This window comes from Zonotrichia leucophrys, chromosome 1A (assembly GCF_028769735.1).
Source record: "Zonotrichia leucophrys gambelii isolate GWCS_2022_RI chromosome 1A, RI_Zleu_2.0, whole genome shotgun sequence".
Lineage (NCBI taxonomy): Eukaryota > Metazoa > Chordata > Aves > Passeriformes > Passerellidae > Zonotrichia > Zonotrichia leucophrys.
This window is the reverse complement of record NC_088170.1, coordinates 57,939,094-57,950,458: the sequence shown is the minus strand read 5'-3', so window position 1 is coordinate 57,950,458 and position 11,365 is coordinate 57,939,094. Positions and strand designations below refer to the sequence as shown.

The following is an 11,365-nucleotide window of genomic DNA, read 5'->3' as shown; positions in this document are numbered from 1 at the left end:
CACAGGATGAAAAGCTGCTCTGTGGCCTGCCCAGGAGAGTGGAAGAGACCAAAACCTTTGGATGGCAAGCCTTTTGTTCAATATTTCTACAAAGCCTAGTAAAAGGGCTGGAGTTCTAGCTGGCCAAGGCTTTGAATTCAAGAACATTTGTGTGAGAATATATGCTGACAAGCCTTGAAAAATGTACCATGATCATTTTTGACAAGCAATTCCTTAAATTGCTGCAGGTAGTTAGATCACTGAAAGAGGTGACAGGTGAAATTGTCACATGAACAGGAAACAGCACTGAACTACAGTAATACTTCAAATAGGAAAAGTCTCTATAGACCCTTGGGTATGGGTTCATTAGATCTGTATTGATCCCATTGTAGCAAGTCTTGCACTCTATTGTCCCTTAAATAAGGGACAGAGAAGATTATTTTGGCTAGGTTACATAATCTTCATCAAGAGCCAGATCATGACATAAATTAAGGAAAACCTTAGTCCCTGGGTACTTAATGAAATCTGTAAAACAGGCTGATACTGAGTGTAAGCAAGAAAGTCAGAATGTGACCTAGTATTGACATTAGGGTTTTTTAAATGGAATATAGGTGTATTTTTTGTTTAATGAATAGTTATATTTTTATAGAGATTTTTTCTTTTAATAGTCTACATCAAACTGCTGCTGTTCTTTTACATATGAAAGTTCATAATGCACAAGTGCAATAATTTACAGAAGATAAAGATTTGAGCAGCAAAATTTTAATCCTTAACTAATATTCTTAGTTTTCATGAAGAAGGAATGTATTTTGATGGAAAACTGACTGCTACCTAATTTTTTTAGCATTACATTATTTTTTAAATGGAAAAAACCCTGGATTGTAAGGAAACAGATAAAAACTGAAGTGTAAGAAATGTCCAGGTATAAAATGCCTTTTCATTCAACAATGTGGAAAATTATCTTCAGTATGTTTAATTCTCCTTACTTGATTTCATCAGAGAAATTTTCTCACATTACACTGAACAGAGATTTCTGCTGCAGGTAGCAGTGAAAGAGCTAAGCACTAAATAAATTATTCTGGCTTCAGGATCCTAGGGAAAAAAATCAGGGAAAAAAAATCCTACAATCTTTGGCCAGTATCTTAAATAATGGGTAACACCACCAATCTAAAATCTGTAGTCTCTTGTTAAGGCACAGACTTCAGCCTTCACAGCAGTGAAGTTTCTCAGTACAGACACTTGAATTGAGGTGATGTTGGTGCTCCAGTCCAAGCCAGCAAACAGCAGGATTGTATTCACAATGTACATAGGCTGTGGGGTGGGCATCCACACCATCTGAGGATGGGGCAAGTGTTCAAGAGACAAATCACACCACTCTGCACCTCTGCAGATGGAAACATTCATTTCTATTGGCACCAGTGCTTCAGCCCGGCCTGGGATGTGCCAATTCATGCTTTTAACTCCACCTGTCCTCCTCCTGTCCCCTTGCCAGCCTCTCACAGGAGGCTGACACCTCAGCCATGGCCCCAGCTCCTGTTAACCTGACTACTGCAACAGCTGCCAGTGCACAAGGCCAGTGACGTTTTTTAGAAGCTGTTCTGTTTTTCTGAAACAGATGTACATTTTAAGTAAAAAATAAAATAATCTACTTGGTAAGTAAGCTTTCAGCTAATTGTTATGCAGGACACAGTCTACAGAAAGATGGTAAAAAAAATGGTAGTGGTGTTTTTTCCCTCAAGGCAACATCTGCACTGTGAAGTTTGAGTACAGATTCTTACTTGAGAATGTCATTACATTCTTTTTTGAACTTTCTCTAGTTCTTGTCTGTACAGGTATTTAAAAAGCAACTAAATACTCAACAGTCTTCCAGTTCTTTTCCAAACAGGACATCTGATCTGGGATTGTGATAAAATATGATAAAATGCACTTATTCTTGGCCCTTGTATTTCTTCCAGGCATGGTTGTTCTTAATTTAACAGGAACAAAATATTAAACATTTTCTGAAAAACAGCATTTCTCTCAAAGCCTACAGTGGCACAGAAGAGTAAGATGTAGTATGCAGAATGCATTCAAATGCCTTTCTCAGTGGTTATGTGCTTAATTTTCTATGTATCCATCAAAATTAAGGATACCAAAATAAAGGATTTTGCAATGAAGCTAAAATTCTCTACAGTTTTGTACTAATTAAAATATCTTTACGTAGTGTAACTAGATGTGCTTATTTTTTTCCAGTAGGATGAAGAAGTGGTATTTTTGTATGCATTTTGAGTATTACTGTTCTGTCTTTGCATGTCAGATATCAAATTTGGAGATGTATTTTAAGTTTTTTTACACTTTTAAAAAGCTGCATTTGAAAAGTAATTGTACCCATTAACTAGAAAATAAAGTTGTGCGTACTGAAAATGTGCTCCTTGTGTCTGTATGTTTGGGGGTTTCTTCTTTAGTTTTGGGTTTTTTAAGTCTTCTCTTTGTGAATTCCTATTATGTGGAGATAAAGCATATTATGAAGGGATCAGTGTCACTCTTCCCTTGGGTCTGTTCTGAGGATCAACAAGGACAAAAGGGAAAACCTGTTCCCTCTGCCTTGTGCGGGTAAGACAAGAAATGCTAGACTTTAATGGCAGCCTTTAAATGTTAAGGCTATAAAGATAATGAGAGACATTGTTTGTAGGGCCACAAGATCCCAACCTGGGAGGCTTTTAGTGAGACAATCACCCCTGTGAAGCACATGGAGTAGAGTTACCCGTACTTTAGGGTTGTGGAAGGACTGCTCGAGGCCATTTGCTACTTAAAACTTATGACTTCGTTGTATTTTTACTTCTTTCCTTTCTTCAGTGCTATTCTTCAGCATCGCACTGAATTACACCGGAATTACAAAATGCTAAATTTAAGTCCTCTCCTGAGCTAGTGAACTCTATAGCTGTGAAGCTTCTGGAGATTCACTGTTCCATCACTTGTACAGGGTGTCAGCAATATGCCATTTCCATGCAATGTGCCATTTCCATGCCACAACTTGAGGCGGACCAGCAGCAGCCGAGAGCGCGATGCCGCTCGCACCTTCCCAGTGTCTGAGGCCCGCACCGCACAGGGGGCCGGCCGGGGCCTCCGCGGCTCCCGAACGGAGAGACCCGCTCATGTTGTCACTCCATCCTTCCCCCCAAACCCAGGGGGCCGCCTCCGGGTCCCAACGAGCCGCGGCTCCGCACGCCGGAGCTGCCGCGTTCCCGCCCGGCCCGGCCCGGAGCGCTCTGCCGGGGCCCGGCCAGCGCGGCCCCACCGCCCGCGCCCCGCCCGCGCCACCGCCGCTTCCGGCCGCGCCCTTCCGCTCCCACAGCGCCCCGCGCCGCATCATGGACCACAATGGTGAGCAGGGGGAGGCCGGGGGCCCGTCCGTGCCCGGCCCGCCGGGCTCGCGCCCGCCGCCGGGCGAGGAGCGGCCAAGCGGGGCCGGCGGGCGCGGGGCGGCGCAGGGGCGGCGGCGACGGGCTCGGCGCGGCCCCCGGGAGCGCCGGCGGGGCTCGGGCGCGCCGCGGGGCCTGCTCCCTGCCCGGGCAGGCGCGGCGGCCCGGGGCCACCTTGGGCCCGGCGGCGCCCGGCGTTGCCCCCGCCCCGAGGGCGCTCGGCCGGGCTGAGGGGCCGCTGCCGGCGGCACGGCCCGGCCCGGCCCGGGCGGAGCGGCGGGCGCTGGTGGCGCGGCCGGGCCGGGTGCCGGGCCCGCAGCACCGGATGCGGCCGTGACGTGCCGGAGGTGGGGCAGAGACGCTCGTTTACCCGCGGCGTTTCCCGGCTTCGGTGCCCATAGTGTGTTTCCCCATTCCGTGTTTGTTTGGGGCCCGAGAGGAAACTTGCTCGTGTGCTTAAATTCGGTTGCGTGGTTTGAGTGCCGTTTGCCGGTGAGCGCGCTGGCGTAGCTGGGGTCCTTTGCTTGCTCATGCGCTGGCGTAGTACAGTGATTAAATGAATGGACGTGGACTTTGTGCTAGGGTGGTTTTGGAGGTTTTTTTCCTTTCCTCTACAAAAGATTGCGTTATACTCTATCTGTACAATGTATTTGGGCTGTATTTGTGAATTTTAATAAAGCTTGAAATGCACAAATAAAACTTAAATTGATGAAGGTGACATTTCAGTAGGCTGCCTCACCCCTAATTAGAACTTCTTTAGGTAGTCTCAACAAGTTTGGTATGTTTGTCGTAGTTTTTTCTGGACATAATCCCGCAAATTATGCTCCTGCAGACTGGAATTTATTATCCTTCCATGAAGCATGAGTGACTAATAATCTTCCTAGTTTGGGTTAGTTAAGCAGCTAACTCATGTAAATATTCCTGACTTGAAAGGATATAAGGAGGAAAAGTGACTGAACCTATTTGGCAGTTTAGTGGGTTAACTAATAAATAGGTTTTTGATTTTTAAAATTATTTTTAGTTATCCCTCTTTGCAGATGGACTGAGTTGCTGCAGAGACTGTGGTTTATGGTGCTGTGGTTTTGTGTGTTCTGATAGAAAACAGAATTTCCCAGCATGTGGAAAACAAGTGGCTTTACCTCTGATGCCTTGGTTGAGCACTCCCTGGGGATGCCAGATGACGTAGCTGAGTGTTTGCAGGTTCTGGACAGCTGAAAGAAATAACAAATGACCAGAAGTGAAAACCAGCTTTATTGGTTTTGCCTTTTTGTATATTGCCTTTTAGAATGAAACTGTCAAGCATAGTTCTAAGAGGAGTTTGATCTATCTTAGGGAACTGAGGGCTTTTGATTTGGAGGTACAGGACTGTCAGGGCACAGTCCCAGTTTGAAACGGACACATTTCCTAGCTTTGCTGGTAGCTGCTGAAAAACTCAGAGCTATCCCGCTTTTTCTTGGTTTTCCTTCTACTTGTTGCATAGTGTGTGGTGGTTACAGGCTTTGAGAGGCTGCAGTTGGTGAGGCATTGTGCAGAATTCTACTGATGGACCCCAGTTTCAGCGTCCTGCACTGCAGTCCTTTGGGGCCTCTGCAGTCATTCCAGGGCTGTGGAACTGCTTGGGGCTCACCCCTTCCAGACTGAGTGTGCCCTGCTTTGAAACACCTGTGGCGTTTTCAGTTCAATTCCAGTGAGCTGGCAAGATTTGTGAAGTATGTAACTTCATTTTTGTATGAATGAGATGCTGTGAGGTGGTTTCAGATAAACTCGCTGGAGGCTGAGGGAGTTCTGTCTCCTCATTGGTGTTGCTGGTTGCATTGCCTGGTCTGTGCTGTCTCTTGGAGCCTGTACCTGCTGATGTGTGTGTCAGGATATTTCTTGCTTTGTTCATCCTGGTACTTAGATGTAAATCTGGTTAAGGAGAATTTTGTATATAGCCAGGAACAGTAATTCTCAGTTTAGGAAGGATGCAACTACATATTCCTAAGTACCAGTATTTTTGTGATACTTTATAATAAACTTGTAAGTGATATGTCAAGATCTTGAGTTAATATATGAACAGTTAATATGAATATATGAGTAGTTTCCTTCCTACTTTAATAAACAATATACATAAATTGTAAAAATTATCTTTTCACATAAGAAATTCTGTGTCATCAAGGTTGTACAAAGAATTAACTCTCCAGTGCTCTTCACACTGTGAGAAGAGCTACAAGGTTAATGTTGCTGTTGTGGAGAAAAGTGTAACTAGCTAGGTTATTTTAATGGCTTTATTTTCAAACTAGATTTCCTGAATTTGTTGCTGTTCACAGTACAGTTTTTTGACATGACTTCTGGAATAAATTGTAAAGATACCTATTTGTAGTGGTTAGATTTTGATGTGTTGTAGGAATCTTAGGCAAGCTTTAAAAATAATTTTTCTTAAAACATTTCTGTTAATATTTAGCTTCTTCAGAGATGATTAGATAACTGAAAAAATCTATACTTTTTAAAATTTTCTTTCACAGACAATGATTTGCAAGGAACAAATAGTTCAGGATCATTGGGTGGTCTTGATGTCCGTAGAAGAATCCCTATAAAGCTTATTTCAAAGCAGACCAATAAAGCCAAACCTGCGCCTCGAACTCCAAGAAATATGAACAGGATGCCTGCGAAGACACAAGCTGGTGATGAAGGTAAATTCATGTAAATTCCCTGTAGTAGGGAAGTGTATTATTCCACAGCATTGTTTGAGACTTTGCTCAGAGACTGAAGAGTCCAGGGTGCTGTCCAAACACAAAACAAATTTCAAATCTCCAAGTACTGCTGCACTGTAGAGCTTCAGTAGTGCCCGTTTCCAAAACAGGCTGTCTTACTACATTGGTTCTACCTTTCTGTAGAATGGGCTCAGCAGATTGGAAGTGCTGTGGCATTTTTGATGATTTCAGTAGAAGTGACCCATGCTCTTAATAGCAGCTGCTGTCAGTTACGAAAGTGTTGTGGTTGGCTCGTGTCTTTCTTCTCTTTCTCCTTTCCACAGAAGAATTTGATTATAACAAGGAGGAGCGATACGAATGTAAAGGAGGTGAAATGTTTGGCAACCAAAGGAGATTTCCTGGACCCATTTTTTGGGATTATAAGGTAAAGTCATGAATCTTTGCCTGTGTTTCATACCAAGTTGTAGATAGTCCTGGTAGATACTTTGTTAATTAAAAGTTTTTCAGTTGTTTTTGGTCTGACTAAAATTATATCCTCTGCTTTCTCCTGTTTGTGGCGTTCTTGCTTCCTTTTCAACTAATTCAGAAATAATGGGTGCGTTGATGATAATTGAAATTAGAAGCTTTTGTGATGTTGGGGTTTATCTTCTCTGTCCTACCAGATAAACTTGCTGGGGGAGAAGGATGATACACCAGTTCATTTCTGTGATAAGTGTGGATTGCCCATCAAAATGTATGGACGCATGGTGAGTGAAATTACCAGGGGAAGATGCAGCCATGGTTTCCCTTTAGATAAAATGAGGTTTTACTTGAGGCTTCTAGAGATCACTGATTTCAACAGGCATCTGAATAAACAGCAGAATAGTACCAGGATGGAGCTGGAGGCCTTCATTGCTCAGGTGTTTTTGTTCCATCTGTCTGACTGATTTTTCTTTACCCCCAGATTCAATACAGTAAACCTGAAAATGTTAAACAAAAAACAGAACACCATCACAAAGAAAAAGCCTTCAGTTTCTGGGGTGTTGACCTTACACTACTTTGGTTTGAAAATAAGCTTTTTATCTCAGTTGAAGACTTGAAGTGAAGTTAGAAAACACTGTTCACTTTTATGTACCTTTAAAACTCCCTGAGATTAATTTAGATTTGTAAGTATGATGTAACAGGCTTCAGCATGTGACTTAATGACAGTTAATGCTTTTAGAACTTTCCTTCCTTGCCAGCAAGACAAGTATAATCAGATTGCACGTGCAGCTTCTGTGAAAGTTCAGTGTTGGTAGTAGTGCAAGACTCAAACTTCTGCCAGTGTTTTTTACCAACACTTAACCCCAAACAACACCACCCCAAAAAAAACCCAAACTCAGCATAAACTGTTCCAGAAGGTTTCTGTGCAAAGATGCTGTAAATTGTTAACCACTGCTATGCTTCTTCACCTCATTGGTAACTTAGTTACTTTATTATAAGCTGTGTACTGGAGGGAGGAACTGTATTCTGCAGAATGACATAGATATTTATACACGATGTTTTAACAGAAATGTTTTATTTTAGATACCTTGCAAGCATGTTTTCTGCTATGACTGTGCTATACTACATGAGAAAAAGGGAGACAAGATGTGTCCAGGGTAAGTTATCTCAAGATTTGTTATTAAAGGAAATGTAAGAAAGTAACTTAAATATCTAATTTCAGATACTCTATTCATGACTCTTATTTATGTACATTTAGCAGAGGCAGTAGAGTGCTCTGAACTTTCTTGTTCCTATTCCATATTTTGGGATTGTAAGAGATCAGTGTTTACTTTCTTGGTTTTGGGTAGGTAACTTGTTATTGTTGTAATTTGAAAAGGAATTAATGGCAGTTTGATTTACTTAGTGAAAATGACCCATGTTATGTTTTAAAGTACAGAAGAATTTGTTTGAGAGATGGTACTTAAAAATTCTACCTCATGACATTTTTATGTTTTATGACATTTTTATGTTTTTTACGTTTTATGTTCTTTCATAGTTACATTTCCATATTTATAAACTAGGTAAACTTTAAAATAATTGAAAAGTTTCTTTCATTGCTACAGTGGGGCAAAATTGTCAGTTCTAATTTGGCTAATTACATTAGCAAGGAAGAATGCATGTTGAGCTCCCTGTGATGATAATAAATCGATATTCTCTTTTAATGTAGCTGTAACGAACCTGTGCAGCGAATCGAGCAGTGCGTCCGAGGGTCTCTCTTCATGTGCAGCATTGTTCAAGGGTGCAAGAGAACTTACCTGTCACAGAGGGACTTACAAGCTCACATCAACCACCGCCACATGAGAGCTGGCAAGCCTGTTACCCGTCCTGCCATCGAGCCCGTGCACCCTCCCATCGCCCCGCCGCCGGCCGAGATTCCCGAGCGCTTCATCATGCCCCCCGAGAAGCACCACCTGAGCCACATTCCGCCCAAGCAGCACATCATGATGCCGCCGCCTCCTCTGCAGCACGTGCCGCACGAGCACTACAACCAGCCCCACGAGGACATCCGTGCTCCTCCCGCCGAGATGTCCATGGCCCCGCCGCCGCCCCGCCCCGTCAGCCAGGACACCTTCCGCATCTCCACGAGGAAGCACAGCAACCTCATCACTGTCCCCATCCAGGATGATTCCAACTCGGGCGCTCGAGAGCCGCCCCCGCCGGCGCCCGCGCCTGCTCACCACCACCCCGAGTACCAGGGCCAGCCGGTGGTGTCGCACCCCCATCACATCCTGCCTCCCCAGCAGCACTACGCGCCCCCGCCGCCACCGCCGCCGCCCATCAGCCACCCGCTGCAGCACCCTCCGCAGGCGGCGGGCACGCCCCACATGGTGTACAGCCAGGCCCCGCCGCCGCCCATGACCTCGGCCCCGCCGCCCATCACCCCGCCGCCCGGACACATCATTGCGCAGATGCCGCCCTACATGAACCACCCTCCCCCGGGACCTCCCCCTCCGCAGCACGGGGGCCCGCCTGTCAATGTCAGTGCTCCCCCTCCCCATCACTATAACCCCAACTCTTTGCCGCAGTTCAGCGAAGATCAAGGAACTCTCAGTCCCCCTTTCACACAGCCTGGGGGAATGAGTCCGGGGATATGGCCAGCTCCGAGGGGGCCGCCTCCGCCTCCGAGGATGCAAGGGCCTCCCGCTCAGGCCCCCCTTCCTGGACCACATCACCCTGATCAAGCCAGATACAGACCCTATTACCAGTGATACAAGCAACTGTATGAATAGAGAATGCCATGAAGAGGATAAAACTAAATACAGAAGCCTTTTAATTAATTGTTTTGGGGTTATTTTGTTGTGGTTTTTTTAAGAATACTGTCATTTTGACTGTAAGACATTTTGAGGTTTGAATCTTAAATGATTTTTAAGCCTTGGCCGTAGGACTCTTAACTTCAAATACTCTGTAGTGCTAAAATAAGTGGCTTAGTAGACCACAGTTGCATTTTAACAGAACTCCTGTTGCTAGTGTGGCTAAATTGTCCTAAGATGATCACTTGTAATATTATTTCCTGGAGAAGATGAACACGTGTTGTACCATTCTGAATATTGTTTTTGTTAAACCCAGTGTTTTTGTTAACCTGTGTACAAAAATTAAATTGAAATATGGTTGTAAATGTGGTGAGTTTTTATATGAAATTAACATACACATAGTTCTGGGACACCATTTCAACACATATACCTTCCAAGAAGCAGTGTAGTGAAATATTAAAGGAACTTTAATATTTCTCCTACTGCCATTTACCTTTACTCATGAGGATTTCAGGCTGTAACGAATTCTTGGCACTAGAAATCAGACATGCAGAATTCTGCATTTACCACATTTCAGCTTTTCCACTTTTTTCTTTATGTATCAAAATGAATCTATCAAAGATAGAGCTTTGGGCATGACATGAAACCATGTTTTGTGGGTTTTTTTGTTTGAGTTTTTGGAGTTTGTTTTAAAGCTAGTTTTGATTCAGAAGGTTCTGTTTACATGTAAGCTGCTCAGTGGAGCTGAATTCAAACTCCTGTGTTTACCTATGGCTGTGTTTGTGTGGAAGTGGCTGTGAACTGGCTTGCCATGTCCATGAAAAGCAGCTTCTCTTAGGCAGGGAAGTCACACTTGCCTCTCTCATTTTATATAATGTGCACAGTAGGGGAACTTCCCATTTGGATAATATGAGAAAAGTGGTCTGAAATCCCATGTGTAGAAATAAAAAGGTACACATTATTTATCTGCTTTCATTTTGTGATACGGGTTTAGTTGATCAGTCAGACATTAGGTGTTTTGCTTTTCTCAAAAACTGGCAATATGAGCAGGCTTTTAGTTCTGGTTTTGTCCAAAATTTTTGTTTTATGGGAATCCATTTAAAGAGAAGCATAATATAAAATGAGAAAGTTCCTTCTTAGTGCAGCTGGTAGCAGAAGCAGACACTAACAAGACAGTACTGTCTGTTGGTTGGAGTGTTTATCTTTCCATTTCTTATAAGTATTTGCACTGAACCATTGTTTTTCCAAATGCCACATTTCTGGCAGTGGTGCTTTTAGATTAAGTCCTTTGGGATTTTTTTAAAGTTTGTAGTTTCCTACTGTTCTCAAATAATCTGAGCCATCTTAAAGCCTCAGTGTTGCTTTTTATTTTGTAAAAATTCTTTTCCAGAATCACAAGGGTTAAATTTATGGAAGAGCTGTGACAGTGCAACATTCCAAATTTTGTATTTTTATGTCTAAACTTCATATTTTTAATTGATAGAGCAAGGGCTCTTTAGATTTATTCTGTTCTTGACTGCCATTGATATGCTTGTGACCACGGCCAAATCTTTTAGACTGCCTTTCAAGTAAAAACTTCTTTAGGGACAGGAGCAAATAAATTCTGGGGTATGCAAATGGCCAGTAAGTGTCAACTGCTTGAAAATCTGCTTAGCTGTAACATACTTCTTTCTAAGAGAGAGTTATTTGGTTTGGTTGCTCTGAAAACTAAGTAATTTTAAATAAAATACCGTGGTGAAGCAAAAGAGGCTGATTGTGATAGTGTGCTATGAAATGGGCTGGTTGAAAATTTACTGTTTCTATGCATATGAAGGCAAAAATGACTCTGCCAGCATTCTTTTCTTTCAGTAACTAAGAAACACATGAGGAATTTTGAGGACCCCTTCTGTCACTGTGAAGTTGCCTGGGAGGAAGCACTTTTGTGTTACAGCATGTGACTTCATCTGAGGAAAGCTGCGTGTCTGATCCTTGTCCTCTGGCTCTGCCCAGCCGAGCTGAGGCCCAGCAGCACAGCTGGGTCCCACGGGCTCAGGGCTCC

General features: G+C 43.4%; 1 protein-coding gene across 2 annotated transcripts; it reads left to right on the top strand.

The window, feature by feature from the left end:
• Positions 1-3,285: 3,285 nt before the first annotated feature.
• CBLL1 (Cbl proto-oncogene like 1) lies at positions 3,286-9,692 on the top strand. Of its 2 annotated transcripts, none has more exons than XM_064702832.1 (6): positions 3,286-3,342; positions 5,885-6,052; positions 6,400-6,497; positions 6,736-6,819; positions 7,619-7,692; positions 8,244-9,692. In XM_064702832.1, exons 1-6 carry the CDS (start codon positions 3,330-3,332, stop codon positions 9,283-9,285), a joined length of 1,479 nt encoding a protein of 492 aa, XP_064558902.1. In that variant the 5' UTR covers positions 3,286-3,329; the 3' UTR covers positions 9,286-9,692. The 2 variants fall into 2 exon arrangements, with proteins under 2 accessions (XP_064558902.1, XP_064558901.1); XM_064702831.1 differs by having other exon boundaries at positions 6,397-6,497.
• Positions 9,693-11,365: the final 1,673 nt, after the last annotated feature.